Genomic DNA, 24,731 nt, shown 5'->3' on the forward strand with positions numbered 1-24,731 from the left:
CGGGTCGGCGGCCAGGGGTCCGACTCACCGTGTTCTGGCCCATGGGGAGTTCGGAGCGGCCGCGGCCTCCTGCAGACAAACAGAACCGGTCAGAACCGAGGAGACGGAACCAGACCAGCTTCCCGTCAGGACGTCTCACCCCAGCCGGAGGACATCCCGCCTAGTGGTCCGGAGGACATGGGCGGCGGTCCCAGCAGGCCCGCAGACAGGTTGGGGCCGTCCCTGCGACCCAACGACAGCCGGACGTTACCGACTTGGACTAGGACACTGGGAGACTGGAGTCTGTGTGTGTGTGTGACCTACCTCCTGCCAGGCTCCCAGTCTGGATACCTGAAACAACACAACAGCCATCAGAGACCACCACAGCTCCCAGTTCCCCCTCTGAACCAGTCAGACTGCTCTAGGCATCACCATGGCAACAGTATCACTGTAATTAATGCTTTCTGTTTGTGAGTCGCTGCTGCTCTGCTGAGGCCAATAGAGGACGTTTCTAATCTACTCATGCACCAATCAATAGGAGATATGAAGGACATTATGAATGAAGTCATTGTTAACAGCAGAGTCTTAAAGGGCCAGTACGATGGATTTCCCTGCTACATAGTGTCAAATTATATCATAATCCAGTAACTGTCACCTTCAGTTGTTATAAAATGTTATATATCAAATATGATTTTAAAAGAATTTGACTTCCTGATTTAACATATTGAATTTGTTCCTCTGTCTCTTTAAAAACTCCTGCTCTTTCAGAAGCTCCACCTCTAGGAAGTCATCCAACATGGCTCCTCTATTAACCCTTTAAGGTTTTTACTCTGAGCAGCAGCTCCTATAATGAGCTCAGCAGCTGTTTGCTAATTGCTGCTGGCTAGTCTGAGGGAGCTAAGTGGGGGAGGAGCTACGCCTCGAAGGCGGGGCTAGGTCCATCCAGGCGTTTAGCAGCTGAATTATTGCCAGGGAGATTAAAGGATATCTCAAGCATGAAAGAATCAGAGCAACACTGCAGAAAAAAACATGATGGAAAGATCAAAAAGTTGGTTTTACGTGACACCGGCCCTTTATAAACAACAATTTGACCTTCATATCGCCCTAGCATTAGCATCAATGCTAAAGCTCTGCCTGTTATTAATCAATTACTCCAGGAAGTTGCGAGTTCACCTAAACTAGAATCAGCACACAGAGGGGAAACAGTATTTAGGGCCACCAGCTGTGCAAGTTCTCCCAGGTAAAAAGACGAGAGGCTGAAGCTGACATCGCAGGTCAGAGGTCACGAACCAGTTCAGCATCAAGAGCCAAATTCAGCTCATCGTCACCATAAAGAGCCACACAGCAATTTCAAGAATAGCTTCATATGGCATTACTGCTGAAAGTTATTCCCTGTGTCAGTGGGACGCCTTTAGGTTCGGTTTGTTACTCCAAGAAACTTTTTCACATGAGTGAAGACAGGACAGCGATTAAAAACTCACAGAAAACTTTGGAGATTCGTGGAAATTGTCTCTCACAGAACATTTTTGAAGCATGTTGGTAATTTACTGGCATGGCTCAGATTTGTATGTATTCGAGGTGGTAACTTCTAACATTTGCATATTTGCATATTCATCAACATTTATACTTTAAACATGATTTTTTATAACACCCCAAGATCATCACCGGTTCCCATTCAGCCCTCTGTACAACTTCCTGCTCAATAGTCTTAATTTAATATAAACCTGTAACATCTTTAAATATTTTGAACATGAGCACTAAATGAAACCTTCACAGGTTAATCAGCAGGCCTGATACTCCGTAATAAATATTAATGTAAACTCTCACACGAGTCTGGTTCGTTGTTTTTCCTGCCGTTTAAAAATCGCTTCATATCTGAAATCCATGAACCTGCCACTCACCGCGATGTGCACAGCACCGGTTCTGTTCATGTGATCAGAACCGGTTTGCTTTTCCCCTTAGCGGTACCAGAACCTGCAGCACAAACTGACATGTGTTCACTTCTGGTTATTATTTGCGCAGCAGCAGCTTATCCTGCTTCACTCTGCGCCACAATCCTCCACAATCTTCCACAATCCCCTCCTGGAGCAAAATGCACCGAGGTGAAATAAAGCAGCCGACAGGAAGTCACAGACCTGCGGAGGTCAGTCTGTCCTCCTGGACACACAAACACTGCAGCGCCAGCTTCACATATTTCACGCTGCTTTAGTCGGTGCTGCCTTCAAGGAGTGTGGGAAATTTCAGAGCCGCAGGTCATTGGTAGACCCCAACATTATTTTATTTGATCAAATTATGGTGGAAACCAAGTATTTGTTGAATAACAAAAGTTCTTCTCAGTACTTTGTTACATTTCCTTTTTCTGGAAGTCTTCACCCTGCTGCTGGTGCATTGCCCGTTGCTCCTCTGGAGCTGGGCAACACGGACCGTCAACTGGGGTTGGCGGTCGCGGTCCGGGTCGTCTCCCAGGTTGTTCTGTCATGGATCAGTCGTCTTGGTCCCGTTGCAGAGGAACAGCCCCAAGCATGATGCTGCCACCCCCATGGTGTCACTGGCATTCACTCTCCTCCAATCACAACGCGTTGTGTTTCTACCAAACGGTTCTACTTTGGTTCCATCTGAGAACCCGACATTCTCCCTCCTGGATCACCGGAGTGCTGCAGTCGGGCCGAGTGCCGGGCAGGATCCCTGGAGGCGTCGCTGGCAGCAGCCGTGGCGTTGCGCCCTCTGCAGGTCGGTCACTGCCACAGGATCCACATCTGTCTTCCATTCTCTCATCGTTGCTCAGCCGCTCCGTTCAGCCGGCCCGGCCTGCTGGGTTTGGGTCTCTGGCGTTTATGCACAGATCTTTGGTGAAGTACGTTTAGGTCAATATTAAACCTAAAGTGTTTGCAAATAAATTCTCTAAAGAAATCAGACAACGTGATTTTCTAGATCTGTTTTCTCATCTTGTGTCTCATGCTGCTGGTCTTCAGGCGCTCATCTGATCAGCTGGGAGAACAATTAGTGGCCAAACTCTGTTTTCCCTCCATATATGGAGTTGCTGTTTGGATGTAATAGAGCTTTGGAACGTGACGTCGCTGCTGTAGACGTACTCTGCGACGAAGGATATGAAGGGATATGAGCGCCATCTTCAGGTGCCATAAACATAACTGATAAAAACGACTGTCTCAGATATTTTGAATCCAAGTTACTAAAAAATTATTTAGCAATGGTGCGAACTTGCTGCGTTATTGGATGTAATGTCCGATCACACGACCGAAATAGTAAAAAGATGGAAAACGGACTTTAGTTTCACTGTTTTCCTGCTTGGAAACAACAGGAGGAAGCTAAGCTATCGGAGCTAAACTGTCGGAGCTATGCTATCGGAGCTAAACTGTCGGAGCTAAGCTATCGGAGCTAAGCTATCAAAGCTAACGAAAAGGAGACGAATGTCCCGGGTATCAGCGGTGAGACGTCCTGATATTACGTTCTCCAACATCCCAAGTTATCTACCAGTTTGCTCCAGACATTTCCAATCTCCTGAGTGTCTAAATTCGTTTTGTTGCTGTTGTGTCATAATGTTTTGCTATGATTTTGTCCTGGTGACTCAGGTTCAGTTACATTGAGTTCATTAAAATGGGCCAACCTTGTTTAGGTCGGGCTTCTATTTATTATGTAGCATAGTCCGAGTTTTGTCAGTGGACATCGAGGTTATTCCATTATTGTGAAGTAAACTATTTTACTGGTGTTATCAAGTTTACAGTATTAATACTGATGTGTTCTGATATTATTTCCTCTTCAAGGTAAACCGACGTATGAAATGGATCAGATCAATCCAGACTGAATCTGGGTCACTGCGAGGTAAACGCCACGACATCGGACCAACATGCTCGACAATTAAAGAGACGATGCAGCAAAACCATGATGGATCAACAAGTTACAGAGACTGTTGTCATGATTTACCCCAGAAGAGGTAAATAAAACACAGTGGAGGCTGTAGAAGAGGAGCGAGTTGGAGAGGCTGAGGAGGAACCAGGAGAGGAGAAGCTCAGCAAGGCTGCAGACTCTGAAGAGGAACATGAACCAGCAGCAAAAAGGCAACAAATCCGGAATACATCAGATTCTGTGAGGACACTGTCATGCCAGCCCGGATCGTGCACTGCTTCTCCAACAACAAACCCTGGATTACCAGCGACCTGAAGGCACTTCTAAACAAAAAGAAGATGGCTTTCAGGTCTGGAGATAAGGAGGAGCAGAGGAGAGTCCAGCGTGAACTCAGAGAGACACTGAGGACATGCAAGGACAACTACAGGAGGAAGCTTGAGTCCAAACTCGAGCAGAACAGTGTGAGAAGGAATGAAGGGGAAGGACACACAGACATCTGGGAGCCTGGATAGAGCAAACCAGTTCAACCAGTTTTTCAACAGGTTCAGCTCACCTCCTGCTACTCCCATCCCCCCCACACATCCACACTGTCCCAAGTCGTTCAACCCACCTACCGGCATTCTCCTGCACACCACCTCTCCTTCAGCCCCCCCCCCCCCCCCCCCAGACAGCGGAGCTCCTTCTCACATAGGCTGCTCCAGCTCTGCTGTCGTAGGGACAGATACAGGAAATCCTTCCTGCCACATGCCATCTCACTGTACAATAAAAGCTAAATCATTGTTCTGCACTAATCAGTCTGATTTTGCACAACTGCACTGTGGCACACTGCTGTACATATATTTACATATACATACTGTATCTGCATTTTGAATCCTTGCAACGACTGCTCTAAGCTGCTTTTTATATTGACAGCATTTTATATTTTATTCTTATTTATTTTATCTACAACTACTACTCAGTGGTGGTTGTTATTGTGTCTTGTCTCTATGCTGTAACTGCGAAATAATTTCCCAGCTGGGATGAATAAAGTAATTCTATTCTATTCATAATAAAATGTCACTTATGTGAACAGAGAAGAGAAATAAATCAGTTACAGGAGAACAGGGAGCTCAGGTCAGAGCTGAATAAAAGCAGCTGGTCACAGGTTTTCTTAAAGATGAATGACACAAGAAAGTCAAATATTCAACAGGACTTTCTTGCTTTGTCATCTTGTTATCACTGTTTAACACTGTTGGGCCTTTTCTGCCAGCATCAAAAAACTTTCACACTTTCAAATGGTTTTACTTACATTAATCTAAGACTCGATCTACCTGTTCAGCTTCTTTGCCATCTTTTTAATGTGTCACATAAAACTGTGTAAAGCCTTTGGACACCCTCGATGTGTCGTATGTTCGCCTTAAGCCCAGGGGAAGGGCAACACTAACCCGCCTCCTCAGCTTTTGGAAACATTTGGAAAACATGTAGCAATTATTGTTGACCGTTTTGAATTAGGCACAGAAAGACCCTCAAATTTAAAAGAACGCGCACGATCCTTATCCTCCTTCCTTACTGGTGTAAAACCACATGGGTGGATTTCTTTTATTTCTAAGGGGTGAGGCGGACGTGCATCAGACAAGCACATAACAGAAAACTGTGGCCTTCTGTCCAGTTTATTACTTGTGTTAGCAGACAGAGACTGACAGTGTAGGAATGATGTGTGCTGAGGTCAAGGGAGAGGTCAACTGGATGCTAACGATGCTAAAGACACACGAGCTGCAGCTGCAATTCATGTGGAAAGAGATCGGTTGCATGAGGAACAAATACTAAATGTTTCACAGAACCAAGTAGTTGCTGCTTCCATGTGAAGAGGTGACACTTCTTGACAAGATTGTGTGTGTGCTGCAGCTTAGTGAGCATGTGTTCTAGTGTGGTTGTAAAACATAATGCAAATAAAACCTACGCATATTAATATGCAACTGCAATGTTGCACTATTAATTAAAATGCAGATTGGAAAAAGATTTTCTGTGCTCATTTTGAAATATTTGTACGGTTAGCACTGTTTGATGTAAACTGTAGATAGTAAAATAGAAAATTGTATTTGTTCCCCTCATTATTTTGTGTTCAGTTTTAAGTGTCTATTTTCTCTCATTCAATAATTTAATGTGGGAAAAATTCATGAAACGTTTGATTGCATGTAAACAGGCAATGAAATGAAAAACAATTATATTTTAAATATTTCAGGTAATAAACATACATGTAATGAAATATTATATTTTTAAATAAACATTTTATGTGATTAAAGTAAACAATTATATAATCAGACATTTTGCAGTAAACATTTAATGTAAACTAGATGAAAGAGCCCATCTTTAAACATTTAATGTGTAATTAAACATTTCAGGGTAAACAATAAAAGGTGACAAGTTATGAAATAAATCACACTGTAAGTAAATATTTGTTGTATTTAACATATTTCAGGTAAGAAGTGAACATGTAAGGAAATAGATCCTGAGCTAGAATTTTATGTAATTGAACTTTACAGGTAACAAACGTGATGATCATCTGATGTAATACAGTTTATGAAAAATTTTTTAAATTATTTTTTAAATATAAAAATTGTTTAAAAATAAAAAGGGTCAAAATGTAATAAAGATTAGTGTTAACGGTTTGGAGACTACTGAAGAAAACATTTAATATTAAAATTATTTAAAATATTGAATATGACTTAACATTTTAATAGAGGATAGCGTGCCTCGTTTAATAGCATGAATGATCACTTTTTGTATCAGTTGATCATGGCTTTTATTTACAGGAGTGTTTGGTTGGAAATTGAACCTCTGAGCGCCTGAGGAGGGAGCGCTAGAGAACAGCTGGCTGACATTAACGTTCAGAAATCGGATTGACCTTGAACTAAACACTCCTTACTCCGCGGAGCGCTAATATCCAATATCCAACTTGAAACTAACCTCACTGCGGTGGGTAACACAATGAAAACAGAGGAATAAAGTTTGTTTTAGTCTGTGACCTTTAAAGATGGCGAGACGTAAACGTCCAACGCAGCGACGTCGGTTCCAAAGCTCTGCTGGCTGCAAGGGTTAGAACTAGAAACTGATTTACAGATTAACGCCACAATCTGTAGATTTAACTTTTTAGAACGAATTACCGGAAAATAAAACTTCAAAAAAAAGTCACAACTTTATTTAAAAAGTGAAGCAAAAGATCCCAACATCCTGGAGGAACCGGACCGGTTCTGGTTCTGAGCCCGGACCCGGTTCTGACTCACATGTCCAGCAGGCGGCGTCGGTTCTCCGCATGGCGCAGGCCGGATGTGTGATGGTTCCACTCCTGCAGGCAGAGAGAGCGTGGTTAGCAGCAGAACCCAGATCAGTCGGTCCAGAACCTCTGAACAGAACCGGGTCATGAGAAGAAACCCAGAGCAGCAGGACGGTTCTGCTGTGGCTGGTAAAGGCCCAATCGGCCGGGTTCTGCTCCGGGTTCTGGAGGAAAAGCCGATCGTGGTCCCGTCGGTCCGGATCCCAGTGGAACAAGAGGCTGAGGCGAAGCTGCCACGCTGACCGGGCCGGACCAGAACCTGGAGCGACCAGCACTAACTGGGATGAAGGAGCCCAGAGCGGATGAAGTTACCTGGAGCTGCAGCCCCTGGGAACATGGGGGGGAGACCCCGCGGCAGCTGACAGGCTCACACATTAACAGTTAGAGAAGCAGCGGGCGTACTCACCATGGAGGAATGAACGTCAAAGTCACAAAGAGAGCACACGTGGGGGAACAGGGGGGGCGCGACCCCCAGGAAGTCCTGGATCTTCCCGCTGGAAGGCGCGCCCATCCTCCTCTGCATGAACAAGGGGTCTGACGACGCCCCCATGCCGTAGCCGGACCCCGACCCAGAGCCGTAGCCGTCCCGCATGGAGCCGAAGCCAAAGTCTCCGGAGGACTGGTTCCGAGCCGGACCCGGAGACGGGTCCCAGCCGTCCCGTCCTCCACGGAAAGCTGCTTCTGAGGCTGCCGCCCCGCGCTCTCCTGTCGCCCCCTTGCGGCTCTTCAGCTGCATCAGGATGCGGGGCAGCGTTTCCATGGTGATGTCCTCGTCCGGGATCTGGGCCAGAGCATCCAGGTCAGAGGGCGACAGGCCCAGACTGGAGAACAGCTTCATGTGGCGCCCAAGAGGCCCATCGCCGCCGCTGCGCCGGGTCATCTGGCCGCCGCCGCCGCCATCCAGGCCCTCCATCCCGCCCATCCCAACGCCCGAGGCCCCGCCCCCCATCTGGCGGCCGGGAGCCTGCTCGGCCATGTTAAAGTTGAGCCCCCGCCCTACAGAGAACGGGGTCTGGGCTCCGTCGGCCTGCTGAGCCATGACCTCAAGCCAAGCGGCCGAAAGGCTGAAACTCCTCTTCTCCGGAAGAAGCTCGGCGTTCTGCTGAGACACAACGAAGCAGAGACAACCTTCAGAAAGACCCAGAGACCGGCTGGGGGCCGACGCTCCGGCGCCAAGGTCAAGAGTCAACCAGAGACAAGGACAAACCCTGCAGACAGCCGCTGCAGTGCCGATCGGCGCGTCTTCAGCATCAACTCAGCGCTAACCAGCTGGAAACGACTAGAACACTGAAAACTCCTGCTCAAAGTTGGCAGTTCCTGGATCACCTGACCCGGCTATACAGAACCACAGTTATAGCTCAGAGATTCAAGACAGACGAGAAAACGTCAAGAAATTCAAACTGAGAATCTAAACATGTCGTAATCCTAAAGTCACAGAAAAACAAGCAAGCAGGAGGAATAACCCCAGCTGGTCCACTGACCCTGACTCAGGGCCCCTCTAACCGGTTCTGTACCAGTTTGGTCCTGGCCAGATTCACTTCCCATTAGCAGATCCGGTGCGGTTCTGCCTGGCTGTTCACAGACCGTGGTTCCCACTTCAGGGGTAGCACCAGCAGCACCTAGCCAGGTACAGCACCGAGGCAATTTGATAGGCTGCTGGCCGCATTCACTGATTGGCTCGTGATTTATGTCACTGCAAACTGCAGCATTTAGCTGTGGGGACATGCTGCCGTCTGCTACGGAGGTAAGTTTAGCAGCAGAATGAATTAGCAGCGCTGCTAGCAGCTAGCCGCTCTGAAGAACAGACAGCAATGGAGAAGAGAGAAACGCTGAAGCTGCTCAGCTTCCTGTATTATTAACTTGTGATGTCAATTTTAATTTTCCATTGATTAAAAAAATAAAATAAAGTTAATGCGTGGCTATTGGTTTACATCATTTGACCACATTACCTAAATCCAAAAGGTTGTACATTAAGAAATAAAGTGGCAGAAAGTAATTACATTTATATGTATAATGAAATAATCAGCTGATCCGGGTCTTATCATTATGTTTGGGCCAGAAATGCATTTCTACAAGATAAAATAAAATATCTGGATTTATTTGGGTCAACCAGAACCAGAAGGTTCTTCATTCCTGAGAGAAGAGAGAGCCGACCCCAGCTGACGCTGCTCACGGCCTGCTCGTTACCTGGGGTAGAACCAGACCGAACCGGACCAGACATTAACCGGTTAGAGGACGACCTGCTGGTGGAAAAAGGTTTTTAGAGAAACTAAACCTGGTAACTTTCTGACTCTGGAACATCTCCAGCAGCGTTTTGAAGGAGGAAAATGTGAGTTAAATTCCTGATGATCCAGTCAGGATCACAGGTTGAGACATAAAGCTGCTATTATTATTATTATTGAGCTCTAACAGAACTGGCTTGGTTCTGGCTGAGGATTTGTAACTAGACTTCAACCAAAAGTCTTCAAGTCAATCTGACCCTTTGACCTATTTGCTGCCAGTTCTCCATGGCTAGAAACCTTTGAATATCCTCTCTGTTAATACTCACCATTTAAATGAAAATAAATAACTAGAGATAAAAATAAATACTCCAGCCTGTAACCAAGGTGACTCACCCTGCTGATATTAATACTGGAGTGAGGAAACCACAATCCAATCCATAAAGCATATTTTTAAAAACCAGTATGTTTACCCAAAGTGCTATACAGTAGAAGCAGATAAAAACGCACAACAAAATACAACGTACTAAAAAGAATACAAATTTATAAAATAGAAACTCGCATTGCGTGAAAAGCCACTGAAAAAAAATTAAGAGACAAAAACAGCAACAGAAGCCGCTTGCCTAATATTTAATGGCAACTTATTCACCAGGGCCGAGCAACAACAAATATAGAAACGTACTTTGAATAATCGGTGGATAAAACCGTTTCCATAAATCAACTCTAGAATCCAGATATGTTCATTTTAAGGTGACTAAAGTCTGAAATATTTCCATAAATCAGCGGTAGAAAGCAAATCTGTTCGGTTTAAGCTGACCGTTAGCTTCTTGCTAAGATAATGTCCGGAAATATAACAGCAAAAAAAACAATTTATAAGTCATCGAGTCATTTCTCCTTACATTACATAACATCTAAACACTTCAGCGAACAGTGGAACAAAATTTTTAAAAACTCAATAATAAAACTGGTTTCAAAGTTTAGCTTTAATAACAGAAGCTAATGTTAGCTTTGGACGCTAACACGAGGCATTATTTCCCGCTTTTGGGCAAAAAAATCCTTTCTAAAAACCCGAATCTGAACGCAATGGTTCCGTTTCAATGCTGCTTCATTATCATTATAGCAGATACACGGTAAATGCATGCGCTTTATGGATTTATTAACTTACCACAAATTTTCCAGACAAGACGCGGATTAGCCGCGGCTGATGCTACTTCTTCTTCTTCTTCTTCTTCTTCGTCTTTGGCGTTACACCACTTCCGGTTAGCGCCCCTGCTGGAGTCTTCCCTCAACAGACTTTTCTCCTTTCTACTTTACGGATGCTGGGACACCCTTAAAACAGTCTAAACCCGTCCCTGGACTGGCTTTATTCTTGATCTGAGACCGTTAACATTGGGTTAGGCCCAGCGGTTCTTTTTACATCGGTCACATCATGGTTCCCCTGGTGGATCTGACCGGTTCTTCAAGGGTCCCGGCTGTTGCGCTGTTTGAAACGATGTGCCAATCACGCCCACCCGCCGCACCATTTGTCTCTCCGGAGGTGAAATAGTGCGGAGCCGTTGTGTTAACCTACTTCTGGCGTGGCGTTTGCCAGCACCAGTTAGGGTTTGAATCTGAGGTCGTAGGCTCATTCATCCCACAGTGTTCTTCCTCATGCATCACTGAAACAGCCTCAGATATATTTTAACAAATCTAGAAGATTTGATCTGGTCGATAAATATTAAAATGTTCTCTTCTAACTTATTATCAGGAACTCCACGTTCTATTTCATAACAGACCAAACGGACCGTGAAGGCAGCATGCTCCTCCAGCCAATCAGAAGGCAACCATCAGTGACGCAGTAGATGTAAACAAACAGAAGGTAAGCAGCCATTTCGGTTCCGGAGGAGTTTTTCTGCTCTTTGGGCGTTTGAGAATTTTAGCGTCGAATAAATTAGTTCGCTGGGTGTTAAAAGGTAAGAAGCGGAGTTAGTGGCGGTTCTGACCTGGTTCTGGTTGTGGTTCTGTGTTCTCAAGCTAGCTGTGTGGCTCCGCTGCTCCTGGTGAGTCAGCGGCCCTCACGGCCAGCCTGGCCGCCCAGAGAGGCCTGACTAACGGCCACCTCCTTCACCCCGTCCGCAGAGACATGAAGGACCCGACCATCGGAACCACATCCACCCCCACCGGTACCGGAGAGGTCGTCCTCAGCAGCCAGTTCGGTTCCGAGGAGGATCCGTTTGCGGAATACATGTGGATGGAGAACGAGGAGGAGTTCAACAGACAGGTGAGTAACTGGAGCCGGCGTTTAGACCCGCGGTGCCGGTTCCGACTCGGTACAGTCAGCTGGTTCAGGTTCTGAAGGAATTTGGTGGCGCCAGCAGTCTTCTCCATGTTAAATCTGATCCAGAACCGTCTAGACTAGAGTCTTGGGTTCTGGTCCCTTTCCTAACCAAGTTGGACCGGCTGTCAAACCTCTGGGTCGGGCTTAAGCCGGGTCCTGCTAGAACCTCCTGGACTCCAGAGGTTTCTAGTTTTTCCTCAATGTTCTTGATGAAACTAACGGATTCGATCCACATCCAGAACCCAACCCAGTCACGATGGTAGGGTTCTGTAGAAATGCACCGATGTGAAAAACCGAACGATACTGATATTTATATTGCTGTTATGGCTGATATTTTGTGTGCCAGATCTGTCTCCCACAATCCTTTGCTGCATCATCATCACTTTCATTTGAAGATAATTGATGCATCATGAAGCATTGGAAGAGAACTGACCCAGTTCCATTTAAAGACCCGGTTCTGGTTCTGGTTAAAGACCCTGAAGTAAATGAAGTCAAACTTACTTTATTTATGTTTGTTTAACTTGACAACTTGAAAAACCTAATAAAAAAAGTGGGATAAACCTGGTTGGACTAATTAACTCAATATTTTAGTTTGTTTAGTGTGCAGTTAGTGGGTTCAGGGTGGGGATATTTTACAGTTATGGAAGCTGAAGAATAGAAACCAGACGCTCTGAACACGGTCTCTCTGCCTGCCTGGTTCTGATCGGTTCTGACTGGTCCTGGCCCAGGTGGAGGAGGAGCTGTGGGAGGAGGAGTTCATGGAGCGCTGCTTCCAGCAGATGCTGGATGAAGAGGAGCAGTGGGAGTGGTTCATCCCGTCCAGAGACCTCCCCCCCGGCGGCGTGGCTCAGCTGCAGGACCAGATCAGCCTGCTGGTTCTGGACCCGGACGTTCACCCCGACGCCTCCGACTTGGAAGTGGTGGTGAGTTGAGCCAATCGGGAGCTGGGAACGCCTCGGGGGCCCGTCTCCTGTCCCTGACTCCTCTTCCTCCTGCAGGTGAGGAGCAGCCTGAATCCAAACGCCAAGGAATTCACTCCGGGGATCCAGAAGCACAACCTGTGACCCCTTAGCCCCGCCCCTTCCTCCCCAGCCTGCTCTGTGACATCATCAGCAGGAAGTCCGCCGTTCTCCAGCCGCCGTTCGGACCTTCAGCCTCACGTGTTGCCAAAGTTCTGCTGTCGCCTCACATCTCCTCACCACGTCTGCTGCCTCCCCTGGGGTCACCTGGGGTCACCAGTCTGTCTGAAACTCTCTGAATGTAAACCAGATCCTTCATGTTTCTGTCACCTGTTCTCCCCTGAACCTTTGGAACCCACTCAAGACCGACCTCCAGGTTCTGTCCTGACTCTCCTCACCTGACCAGGTGTGATGGAGTCTGGTCCAATCAGAGTCCCACCCGACCCGGTTCTGTCATTGTTTCCTCTCGTTTTTTCCCAGAATCCTTTGCGTCGCTCTGCTGCTTTATTTCCTGACGTCTTTAAACTTTTTCTAATGTTCTGTAAAAAAAAGTCTGATAAAGAAAAAGATGTAAAAAAAAATCTATTTTTTCTTAAAGTAGTGATGAAAATAAATGTTTATTGAGGAGAAGAGGCTGGGTCTGGTTCTGTCCGCCGGTTCTGTCCAGAACCCAAAATGATTAGATGTTGACATATTTTCACCCTAAACATCAGTTATTTGGGGAAAATGATGAGTGCAGCTTTCAGTGCTGTCCAGCAGAGGGCGCTGTTGTCTGTGGTTTCCTCACATTGTCTTCGCTCTGGATGATTCTCCACAGGAAGCTGCGGATGGACCTGGACCTTCCGAACCAACTCAGGTTCATCGGGTCTCAGTGAGATCAGAGACAAAGACTTTGTGCTATTCTGATTTAGTAATGTAATTATATTAGCTGTGTTACCACCTCCACGCCACTAGAGGCAGTATCAGGCCCGAAAAGATGCCACTAAGGAGCAGATTTAGAAGTTCACAGAAAGCTACAGAATCTGTTAAAAACTGTGAGCTGCACTGAAGTAAATAAAAGAGAAAAGTTCAAATAAATGCTGAGAGTGAAAATCCTTCCTAAAGGTGAAAATATATCACAGATTTTAAAGAAAATAAAAACGGGAGACCGTGGATAATATAGGAAATAGCGCCCTCTTCACTTCCGGAGTGCAATGGTCCCATTTCTAAATAAGGTCTGAGACTGACAGAGGTCCGTCCTGCCCTTCCTGTTTGCTGCAGAGAGGTGGACTTGCATTTTTCAGCTGCAGGCCAGCAGCCGCATGCTAATGAGGGGGCGGGACCTCTGGGGCTCTGCAGGCAGCTGATTGGTCAGAGGGAGATGTTGGAGAATTTGCTGCAGATGTCTGGAAAGAAACGGCAGGTCATGACTCTGACCCAGAGGGTCCCTGACAGAGGGGGCAAAAAGCTGAGCTATTGCTGCTAGCTTCGGTTCGACTCAACATGCTGGGCAGGAAACACATGAGGAGACGCTGGAGCTGATCACCAGTCAGGCTGGGAATATTATTAATATCTCTGTTGATGTCGTTCTGTCGCATCATTTCTCTGTTAACTCTGAAAGTTCAATCTCTGCTGAATTACAAAGCAAAGTGTTTATTACAAAACATTATTTCATGGAAAACTCAGCAGAAACTTTAAATCTCTCTGTGCTGTAAGCCAGGAGATGAGCTGGTAGATCATTTTCAATATACATGTCAGATACCATTGGTTCCATTGTAGTGAAGATTGTGTGGAAGGAAGAAATCTCTGTGGAGAAATACTCCACTGGTAAGAAGTGATTGGAGCCTTGAAGGCTGAATGGAAATGATGTAAAACTGAACTTCATATTTATTATGAAACCAAACGTTTTTTGGGTGAATCATAAGCAAAAACATCAACGTCGCCTGTACCTTGTTTACCACCGTTGACAGGTTAGCCAACCGTCCTTTGACTGAGCCACTGGATCTAACAACGCCTGCAGCCGACCTGAAACCTTCTTCACAGAGAAATGGAAAACGATTTCAACAACTCACTTGAAAACATAACAGACTTTAAACAAGCCAGTTTTAAATGGACCATAATGCATTACTGCCTGAGACAACAGCAAGCAAGCAGCAGAAGTTAACATGCTACTGTTAGCCTTGCTAAAGTTATGCTAACACCAGATTCTGTGGCATTTAAGAGCTCATGTATTGAAATCATTTTCATGATGCTAGCTGTAACATTAGCTGGTATTCACATTGTTTTAACCCTCAGATTCAGTAGAAACCCAGAGGATTTTCTGACCACAAGGTGAGAAAGTTTTCCTCACGTTCAGACACTGAATGTGAGGAAGTCACTGTGGCGAACCCTGAACGTTCTGCAGAACGTCTGCAGAACGTCTGCAGAACGTTGCAGCTCAGCTCCATGCTTACAGACGCTGTGGTTGGACATCAGAGTCAAAGTTCATGTTTCCTCTCAGTTTCCTGTTGGTAATTCTTGGATGCTGTTCCTTCAAATGACGACAAAATAAAAGCTCATAACATAACTGACCATGTTCAGATCATATGAACAGAATCTGAAACTTGCTGCTGAAACTCCCAAACATTCACCTCAGTGAACAGGAAACCAGAGCTCAGCATCACATGCTTTTATTTTGGAAATTTGTAGGAAAGAAAGTCTGATCAGTAACGCATCACGAATAATGGGTTTGTTTTCTGTCCTGAAGACGTTTAAAGCACAAACTGTAGCTAAATAAGAGATGTGCAGCTTCAGGAAGGTCCTCCTCCTTCTCCTCCTCCTCCTCCTCCTCCTCTTTCTTCTCCTCTTCCTCCTGCAGCTTTCAGATGCTAACGAAGCAGACATATGGAGAGGAGGTGTCTCTGCTGCTGCCCTCCTAAAGATTCAGATTGTATGACAAATCACGTCCCGGACGGCTCGGCCTCCTCCCAGTCCCCCCCAGCCTCCACCACTCCCCCAGACGACAGCTTCATTAGGCTGAAAGAAGAGAGTTTTCACAGCTTTGTCGAGTCAAGACTCTCACTCCTTGTGTGAGTCTGAATCGCTCTTTTGTTGCAGCAGATCCCAGTTACTGCAGTGCAGACCATATGGCCTCCTCTGCTGCAGGACGCGTCTCCGTCCTCAGCCTGGAGACGGCCAGGGTCATGTGACCAGGGGCGTCCTGCTCCCCTAAGGGTCAGAGGTCGCTCCTTCCGACCTGGTCCCGGTTCCTCAGGTTCGGCCAGGTGATCAGCCTGGGAAGAATCACATGAAACTGTAGAAAGCAGAAATGTTTGATTCAGGCTCCAGAGTTCAGCTGTTTCATTTTCTTCTCTAAAGTTTTTCTGAAATGCAACACCAGTATTTGGACTTGTTGGTTGTGATTGGTTTGTTTTCATCTGACTCGTCTGTGATTGGCTGATGGGGCTTTATGTTGCTTCATGTGAACAGCGTGTACTCCTGGTTTCGAGTCCACAACCGAACAGAACCGGGTCAGAAGCCGCAGTCAGTGCTCCGCTAAAAGGCCGCTGCTGTTAGCTGTTAGCTTCCTATCAGCGTCCTTCGTCTACGAGGCTTTTTTTCACACTGCAAGTTAAAGGAGGGCAACATGCTAATGCTAGCCAGCATGCTATCCTTAGCATGCTGGCTAATTAGTATTTAGACCATTAGTATTTCAGCTAGCTTTAGCTTATAGCTCATTTGATGATGATGATTTATTCGTTGACTGGAAGAGTTCGGTACTCTTCAAGATTTTCTGCTGCTTCTGAATGTAACGGTTGTGTGATTGAGTCCGCAACATTTTAATTTAATAACTAATAACTCAGTTAGCTGTATCGCTACTGACTCCCTCCGCAACGAGTCAAACTGTGACACGAGTAAATCACACACACACACACACACACACACACACTAGTATTAATTTCCGCCAACATCGCCCACGTCCTTCTGCGTATTGCTGAAAGTTTTCTGTAATTTTCACGGAAACGTTCCGCGTCCAGGATTCGCACTGCGTTTTCACAGGAAATGCTAATTTTCTAGTTTGTTTTGTGTCCTGAACGTTTTCAACATGACGAACAGCAGAAGCATCCGGATCTGAAGACCTTTGTCTTCTTCTTCTTCTGTCCATTTTAAAACAAAGTGAGGAACCAGCAAACGCTCCTCCTCCTCTTCCTCCCTCCGCTCCTTCATCACCTCTGTGCACACAGACCCAAGCAGGATCAAATACAGTTTATTGTCCCGTCTGTCGGCTGTTATCGATATCTTTCCTTCTGCCGCTTCAGGAAGGTTTTAATGTAACGGAACGGCGGCGGCGGCGGCCTCCATCCGTCTTCCTTTCTCTGTCTGCGGCTGTTTGCTCAGCCTCGTAATTTACCTCCAGTTTACCCGACATTAGCGCCACAAAGGCCCGGCCGCCATTTATCTGCAGCCGCCCGGCGCCATGGCAACGCCACGGCCAGAAAGGAGCCGGAACCGAATCGGACAGACCCGTCCTGGAGCCGGAGCCGGAGCCGGAGCCGGGCCGGATGTTTTCACTTTAGAGGAAAAGATTAAAACGATGCTTTCAGAGGAAGGAAAGAACCGGTTCTTCCGCTCAGATCCGGTTCTTCCGATCAGAACCGTCGGTTCATTGTGACTGTTTCAGGCGTTTCTCATGGAGAAACTGGAAGTCAATCAAATTATTGATAATATCGATACAGATCAATACTTCTGTCTCAGATTCTGATTTTATGTTTGCACCTGGATAAACAATGAACACAAACTGCTCTTATGTTTTATCATTTCTCATGTTAATATTTTATTCAAGTTTTGCAGACACTGACACATTTGTTTCCAAAATCATTTTAAAATGATTCATTTATTTGTAATCTGTTCATCACAAACGGATTAAACTAAACAATCTGAGAAGTTTGAGTGAAAATGAATCAGTTTGAATATTTCCATCTAGTTACTATCATGCAGATGAAAGTTCTGACTTTGTTCATAAAATCGGCTCCATTAGCTTAGCCAGCTAATATTTGTTTTCATTTTTATAAATTAACTTCAGTCGGCTGTTTTTTATTTTTTATTTTCTCATAAATTTTTTTGATTGTTAAAACTCTAAAAAACTTTATTTGTCGCATTAAAACTTTTTTTTTTTTTTCAACAATATGGTTTAAGTTTGATGACGGATCAGATCCACAGTTCTGGTTCTGATTCTGGTTCCAGTTCTGGTCTAACGTCTCTAATGTGGGACAGAACCAGAACCAGGACAGAGAAATGAGACTCTGGATCCTAAAGAACTGAAGATGCTGGAAGGAAAACCTGGAGAACCAGACGGAGTGAGAAGAAGAATCCTGGACTGGATCAGGAACTGATGATGGAACCATCATCATCCTCGTCTTCATCACCTGCCATCTTGGTGAGGGGGGGTCAGATTGTTGGGCTGCAGGATTACCAGGCTGTTAATCAGAGGCTAAGCAGATTAAACTTCTTCCTTCAGATCAGATCACCCTCCACCAGCAGCCTGGTGTGTGTGTGTGTGTGTGTGTGTGTGTGTGTGTGTGTGTGTGTGTGTGTGTGTGTGTGTGTGTTCAACTTATTTTCTCACATGTTTCACTTCATTAAAATTCAGTCACATCTCGTGTTGAGTTTTTAATCCCGTCAGAGAAACAGCCTGAACAGAAACACACATCTCCCTCCCTCTCTACACACACAGAAATATATATGTGTCTGACATATATATATATTTATATATATAAAATATATATATATATATATATATATATATATATATATATATATATATATATATACATATATATATATATATATATAAAGTTGGACAAGGCTCCGGGGGTGTTGTGTTGGCTGACGCATGGACATCGGGGGCAGTTCCCCTGGACTGGCAGACTGGGGTGGTGGTCCCCCTGTTCAAAAAGGGGGACCGGAGAGTGTGCTCCAATTATAGAGGGGTCACACTCTTAAGCCTCCCTGGCAAGGTCTATTCAAGGGTCCTGGAGAGGAGGGTCCGTCGGATAGTCGAACCTCGGATTCAGGAAGAGCAGTGTGGTTTTCGTCCTGGTCGTGGAACACTGGACCAGCTCTACACCCTCGGCAGGGTCCTGGAGGGTGCATGGGAGTTCGCCCAACCAGTCTACATGTGTTTTGTGGACTTGGAGAAGGCGTTCGATCGTGTCCCTCGGGGAGCCCTGTGGGGGGTTCTCCGGGAGTATGGGGTACCGGGCCCTTTGATACGGGCTGTCAGGTCCCTGTATGACCGGTGTCAGAGTCTGGTCCGCATTGCCGGCAGTAAGTCGGGCTCGTTTCCGGTGAGAGTTGGACTCCGCCAGGGCTGCCCTTTGTCACCGATTCTGTTCATCACTTTCATGGACAGAATTTCTAGGCGCAGCCAAGGTGTTGAGGGGATCCGATTTGGTGGCCTTAGGATCTCATTTCTGTTTTTGCAGACAATGTGGTCCTTTTGGCTTCATCAGATCGTGATCTGCAGCTCACAGCCGAGTGTGAAGCGGCCGGGATGGGGATCAGTGCCTCCAAATCCGAGGCCATGGTCTTGAGCCGGAAAAGGGTAGAGTGCCTTCTCCGGGTCAGGGGGGGTGTCCTGCCCCAAGTGGAGGAGTTCAAGTATCTCGGGATCTTGTTCACGAATGGGGGAAGAGGGGAGCGGGAGATCAACAGACGGATTGGTGCAGTGTCTGCCGTTAAGCGGGCGTTGTACCGGTCCGTCGTGGTGAAGAGAGAGCTGAGCCAAAAAGCGAAGCTCTCGATTTACCGGTCGATCTACGTTCCCACCCTCATCTATGGTCATGAGCTTTGGGTCATGACCGAAAGAACGAGATTGAGGATACAAGCGGCCGAAATGGGTTTTCTCCGTAGGGTGGCTGGGCTCTCCCTTAGAGATAGGGTGAGAAGCTCAGTCATCCGGGAGGGACTCAGAGTAGAGCCGCTGCTCCTTCACATCGAGAGGAGCCAGTTGAGGGGCATCTGGTCAGGATGCCTCCTAGACGCCTCCCTGGTGAGGAGTTCCAGGCACATCCCACCAGGAGGAGGGGAAAACCCAGGACACGCTGGAGGGACGATGTTCCTCTACTGGCCTGGGAACGCCTGGGGATTCCCCCGGAAGAGCTGGAACAAGAGGCTGGAGAGGGAAGACTAGGCCTCCCTTCTGAAGCTGCTACCCTCGTGACCCGACCCCGGATAAAAGTAAGAAGATAGATAGATAGATGGATGGATGGATGGATGGATGGATGGATGGATATAATAAAGGTGGCTGCAGGTAAAACCTGGAGCAAGAGAGGGCTGCACCTGGAGGATTAGGATGGATTCTCTGGGCCTGGTTCCAGAACAAGTTTGAGTTTCTGCTTCAGAACCTGAGAGCTAAAGCTAAAAGAAACCCGATGTTCTCGATCATGAACCAATACCGAGCCAGTTCTTTTACAGCTGAACCAGGACCTTCAGAAGAGAAACAGGCCCACAGCACCACGCATCGTCTACTGTGCTAACAGAGAACAGATCCAGTCTGGGTTTGGCTCAGTTAAAGTTCTAGTACTGGTTCTGTTTGTGACGGCAGTACAGACGAGGGTTTCTCTGGAACAACCAGCTGGGATGTAGAGTCTGATGGTTTCTACGGAAACTCGTGGTTGCTATGGAAACCCTAGGATGCTTCAGAAACGATGTCCTTCATCTCCATGCTGCTTCTGGTCCAGTAGAGTCCAGAACCAGCCCAAAGCTTGGACTCAGAGTCTGATGAGTCCAGATCAGGTCAAACATCTTACTGTCTGAGGCTCCACAGCGCCACCTGGAGGTCAGGAGGAGAACAGCCGCAGCTTTCACCAATCAGAGGGCGATTCGCTCAGCGCTCACATCTCCTCTGCTCTCTCACACACACATACACACACACACACACTGAAACCCTGAGGAACATTTCTAGACTGGAAACCAGGAGCTTTCTGTGTTGCAGAACCTCGGACCGGGTTGGATTTTATTACGATTATAAATGTACATGAGAAATAAAATGGATGCTGATAACAATAAGGGAGAGTCTACTTTAAATTTTCTTTAAATTTGTTTATTATCGTTAACATTTATATTCAAAATGGCTGAATTTACACATTACTTGTGCAAATACATGAAATAAGTCAGATAAAGTATATTGTTTATTGTAATTAAACAATATGTTTGTTTAACTACACATGTTCTACACAGTCTGATATATTGAATACATGTGTGAGATATTGAATCTCTGATCATAGATGTGCAGTGATGCAGAAAGTACCGTATCTCTCTGATAGGGGGCAGTGATGCGCTCCACAGACACAACAAGCAGCAGCGGCTCTTCTTCTACACTTTGAAAAAACTGAAAAGAATCAGAAAAGTGGAGAACACACATTCAAGGCCACCGTCCTCTGTGGCTGTCAGATTTTTGAAAATGAAATGTAAATAAGATCAAACACGATTTGCAATTTTAAACATTTAAATTTTATGCATTAAAATGTGAAATATTTTTTTGTTTGTTTTTCTTGAAATGTTGGATTTCAGGTCATACGGGTCACTGCCCGGGGCCCCACGGGGCTTGTGCCGGCCCTGCGGCCTGCCGGGCGGCCGAAGATGATTTGTGTGCGGCCGGCTCTGGTTTTGTGTGCAGCCCGGCTCTGTTTTGTCCCGCTGGGCCATTAGAATAAGAAAAGCCCAATAGAGAAGCGCAGGCAGAAAGAAAGCGGCACAAAGAGGCGAATCTGGAGCGGGACGAGCGGAGCGCGGTGAAAAGAGGCGCAGAGCCACAATGGAACAATTCACCTCATAATCGCTTTGATATATTATACATGCCTGAAGACTCTAAACATTGTGTAATTATTTATAAATGAGCCCCCCGGATAAAGCTGCAGAAAGACTCTGCAGGTTTCTGCTGCGCCGCGAATCTAAATGGAATAATTAATGGAAAAGTCTCATAAAGATGTCTTCACAAAACCTTTAGAGGAACGCGCGCGCGCGAGTGCGTGTGTGTGCGTGATGTTCGTTCAGTCCAGATCAGATAAACCGGATCCAGTTCTGTTGGTTCTCAGAGGATTTAATTATGATTTTTTTTTAAGTATTTTTTTCTTGTTTTGATTTTTTTTTTCTACCTGAAGCAGAAACACGTGGAGCTGATTCAGAGGAACCGGAACCGGACCAGAACGGTCCGGTTCCGAACGGTTCGGTTCCCAGTAGAAAGATTCAGAAATAATCAATTTATGTTTTTGTTTTTTTTTCTTTCTAAATTTGAATCTGAAACAATAAGAGAAAAAAATATTTCAGCTTCTACAAATAAAAATGTTCAGCTAACGAGGCCGTGTGTCCAGATTGAGATGGTTCTGGAGGACCAGGAAACCGCCTGTTGGATCAGCGGAAGGTTGTGGGTTAGATTCCTGCTTCCTCCGTCATGTTGAAGGTTGATCCTGAGCAAGGCACTGATCCACCAGATGGTTCCGAGCCGGTACCGGTCCAGCTGGCGGTACTCAGGATGTCCAGACAGGCAGAAGGTCCAATCAGAACCAACTTGCTGCTCCAACTTTAGAAAATGTTTGTCAAACTTTATTTACATTTCTTTAATTTCAGAACTGAATCAATCAATCAATCAGTTTATTGAAACGTCATCAAAACATCAATAAACTTAATAAACCAATTAAAATGAACTTTATTTTGATCAGATGATCTATTTTATAGTCGATCCTCACCTCAGATCAGCTGGTTCTGTTCTGGTTCTTCTGAAAGGTTCTGGTCTTCAATTAGTCCAGGATTTTGGAGGCTTCAGTTTTTCTTCTTCTCTCTTAAAGCAGGTTAAGTTATAGTGTGTGTGTGTGTGTGTGTGTGTGTGTGTGTGTGTGTGTGTCTGTGGCGGGGGGTTGCGGGCAGGAGCGGGTCTGTGCGTGTCGCTCGCGTGGCTCTGCTCCTCCTCTGATTGGCTGCCGCTGTCCGGCGGCACGCTTCTCCGTGCGGGGCGCTGCGGCGTCATTATGCAGATGAGGCGGTTGGCACGGGGCCGACCTGCCGCTGGGGGGAAACCTGGGGGGGGTGGTCATTGTCCGGCCCGGTATATAAGCGGGCTGAGGCCGGGCGTGTGCCAGGCTCACGAGCTGATCCAGAGCAGCAGAGGCGCGTGCCAGCAGTCCTGATCCAGACCCGGTTCTGCTGGGTCGGAACCAACATTTCCTCATCCCGCCAGGTGAGTCGGCGCACGCGCTCTCCTGTTGCACCCGCAGGGCCAGGACCCGGCCTCTAACTCTGCTGTCTCTCCCCAGAACCGAACCGAACCGAACCGAGATGGACTCCGTGTTCTCCGACACCGACACCAGCTGCGACCTGTTCCCGCACACTGACGATGAGGACAGCGTGCGGGGCGGCAGCATGCGCGGCGCGTCCCCGCCGCCCGACCAGCCGCCGCCGCAGCAGCAGAAGAAGCGGCGGCGCGGCCGCGGCCGCAGCGACGCCAGCGCGCAGGTGGTGAAGAAGAGCCGGCGGCTGAAGGCCAACGACCGGGAGCGGAACCGCATGCACAACCTGAACGACGCGCTGGACGCGCTGCGGGGCGTCCTGCCCGCATTCCCTGACGAGACCAAACTCACCAAGATCGAGACTCTGCGCTTTGCGCACAACTACATCTGGGCTCTGTCCGAAACCATCCGCATCGCGGACCTGCAGGCGGGCCGCGGCGGGGAGCCGCCCCCGCTGCGGCCCGCCCCCAGCCCGGCCAGCGACGGCAGCGCCGGCCGCTGCTGGAGCTCCGGCGGCTCCTCGTCCTCCTCCTCCCCGGCCTACTGCGCCTCCAGCCCGGGCAGCCCCGTCGCGCCGGATGACCTGCTGCCGCGGGACGCGCTGTTCGGCTTCCGTAGCTTCGCTACGGGCATCTACTGAGGACACCTGGACACACCTGGAGACAGACCTGTCCCGCAGCGGAACCGCAGTTTGCCTTACTGAACTGAACTGGATGAGAAGAACGTTCTTCCTCATTTATTTGTGTCTCAGTTTGTGTTTTACTCTAAATATCTTTGCACTTTCCCCCCTTAACCCCTCAGCAGTCAGGCCTCCTCCTCCTCCTCCTCCTCCTCCTCCTCCTCCTCCTCCTCCTCCTCCTCGAGGTGAAGAGTCAACTTTATAATTAGTAAAGCGCTGAAGCAGAAAACTGAGCGTGGAAATCCAGTTTCTTCGCTCTGACAAAAGCTGAAAGGACCTGCCCCTCCCCCACCTGTTGTTTCTATTTATTTGCTTTCGTCACATCAAAACTTGTATTTTGTACATAAACAGATTTTTATTCTATTTACTGGAACTGTTTGTGGTTTTTCTACTGAATGAATAAAGTTTTAACGTTTCTATTAAAAAGTCACGTGTTTCTGTTTTTATAGCCAATCACAGGCCTACGGACGTGCACGCGCGTTCACCAGCATTTTATGATAATTAGTATTAATGAGATAACGGCAAAGAGGTTTTACTGTTAATGGAAAATTCTACCGATTTATTAATATTATAAATAAATGTTTGGTCTAAAATAAAAAAGATCTTTTTAATAGTGTAAGTAAGAACTTTTTAAAACAAATTAAATTTTCCAATAACTTCTTATCATTCTGTTTTCATTATTAATCTGAGTCCAAATGAAAATGTTTGAATAATTAATCCAACCAAATAAAACAAATTTTGATTTACTGCAGAAAATCACAAAAAACCAAAACATTAAAATATCAGTTATTATCAGAAAACGCTGATTAATAATTCAAACCGTTAAAAATGGGCTGAGATGAACAGCAAACTTGGTTTCTGCAGATTTTCTGTTTTTGTAGATTATTAAAAATTAATTACATCAGAATAATATTAAAAAGCAAATTTTTAAAGTTTTATTTTTCAATTTACTCATTTATTAATCAGCTGAAGATCCTATCGAGCCTCGCAGACTCTTCTGTGTTATTATTATTATTATTGTCATCATCATCCTCATCTTCATCTTCTCTCCAGGCTTTACTTCATCTCCGGTTTAAACAGAAATTTGCTCAAATGTTAAAAGTTTATGATGATTATTGTTTCATCCCGGCGCGCCCCCGATGCCCGCGCCCCGCATT

The 24,731-nt window shown here is 46.4% G+C and overlaps 3 protein-coding genes and 1 long non-coding RNA gene across 8 annotated transcripts in view; 2 read left to right on the plus strand and 2 right to left on the minus strand.

Moving 5' to 3' along the window:
- The window catches only part of matr3l1.2 (matrin 3-like 1.2), a 27,603-nt gene extending 16,872 nt beyond the window's left edge, over positions 1-10,731 (minus strand). Inside the window, exons 1-6 of one of the 4 annotated variants that reach the window (XM_028008856.1) lie at positions 10,541-10,731; positions 7,563-8,255; positions 7,107-7,168; positions 304-330; positions 140-222; positions 29-69 (exon numbers count right to left, since the gene is read on the minus strand). In XM_028008856.1, coding sequence (XP_027864657.1) covers positions 29-69; positions 140-222; positions 304-330; positions 7,107-7,168; positions 7,563-8,195 — 846 coding nt within the window. In that variant the 5' untranslated portion in view covers positions 8,196-8,255; positions 10,541-10,731. Of the gene's footprint in view, positions 1-28; positions 70-139; positions 223-303; positions 331-2,570; positions 2,805-7,106; positions 7,169-7,562; positions 8,259-10,540 lie in introns of those variants that run through there. The other 3 variants (XM_028008857.1, XM_028008858.1, XM_028008859.1) reach the window with 3 other exon arrangements.
- Positions 10,732-11,163: 432 nt separating this feature from the next.
- Positions 11,164-13,278, plus strand: LOC114139151 (polyadenylate-binding protein-interacting protein 2). Of its 2 annotated transcripts, none has more exons than XM_028008862.1 (4): positions 11,164-11,233; positions 11,389-11,635; positions 12,421-12,615; positions 12,691-13,278. In XM_028008862.1, the coding sequence occupies exons 2-4, from the start codon at positions 11,498-11,500 to the stop codon at positions 12,754-12,756; spliced, it is 399 nt and encodes a 132-aa protein (XP_027864663.1). In that variant the 5' UTR covers positions 11,164-11,233; positions 11,389-11,497; the 3' UTR covers positions 12,757-13,278. The 2 variants fall into 2 exon arrangements, with proteins under 2 accessions (XP_027864663.1, XP_027864662.1); XM_028008861.1 differs by having other exon boundaries at positions 11,188-11,327; positions 11,494-11,635.
- Positions 13,279-21,758: 8,480 nt separating this feature from the next.
- Positions 21,759-22,441, minus strand: LOC114139154 (uncharacterized). Its single transcript, XR_003594393.1, has 2 exons — positions 22,359-22,441; positions 21,759-22,192 (listed from the first exon to the last, which is right to left on the minus strand). It is a non-coding gene; the product is annotated as an uncharacterized LOC114139154 (long non-coding RNA).
- neurog1 (neurogenin 1) lies at positions 22,186-23,994 on the plus strand. Its single transcript, XM_028008860.1, has 2 exons — positions 22,186-22,846; positions 22,923-23,994. The coding sequence occupies exon 2, from the start codon at positions 22,945-22,947 to the stop codon at positions 23,533-23,535; it is 591 nt and encodes a 196-aa protein (XP_027864661.1). The 5' UTR covers positions 22,186-22,846; positions 22,923-22,944; the 3' UTR covers positions 23,536-23,994.
- Positions 23,995-24,731: the final 737 nt, after the last annotated feature.

This window comes from Xiphophorus couchianus, chromosome 23 (genome assembly GCF_001444195.1).
Source record: "Xiphophorus couchianus chromosome 23, X_couchianus-1.0, whole genome shotgun sequence".
NCBI classification, from domain to species: Eukaryota; Metazoa; Chordata; class Actinopteri; order Cyprinodontiformes; family Poeciliidae; genus Xiphophorus; species Xiphophorus couchianus.

Excerpts from the sequence above, each read along its gene's own strand:
- neurog1 (XM_028008860.1), top strand. The coding sequence starts at position 22,945 with ATGGACTCCGTGTTCTCCGACACCGACACCAGCTGCGACCTGTTCCCG.
- LOC114139151 (XM_028008862.1), top strand. The coding sequence starts at position 11,498 with ATGAAGGACCCGACCATCGGAACCACATCCACCCCCACCGGTACCGGA. Across the intron at positions 11,636-12,420 it reads AGGAGGAGTTCAACAGACAG|GTGGAGGAGGAGCTGTGGGA; the intron begins GTGAGTAACTGG and ends GTCCTGGCCCAG. Across the intron at positions 12,616-12,690 it reads CCTCCGACTTGGAAGTGGTG|GTGAGGAGCAGCCTGAATCC; the intron begins GTGAGTTGAGCC and ends TTCCTCCTGCAG.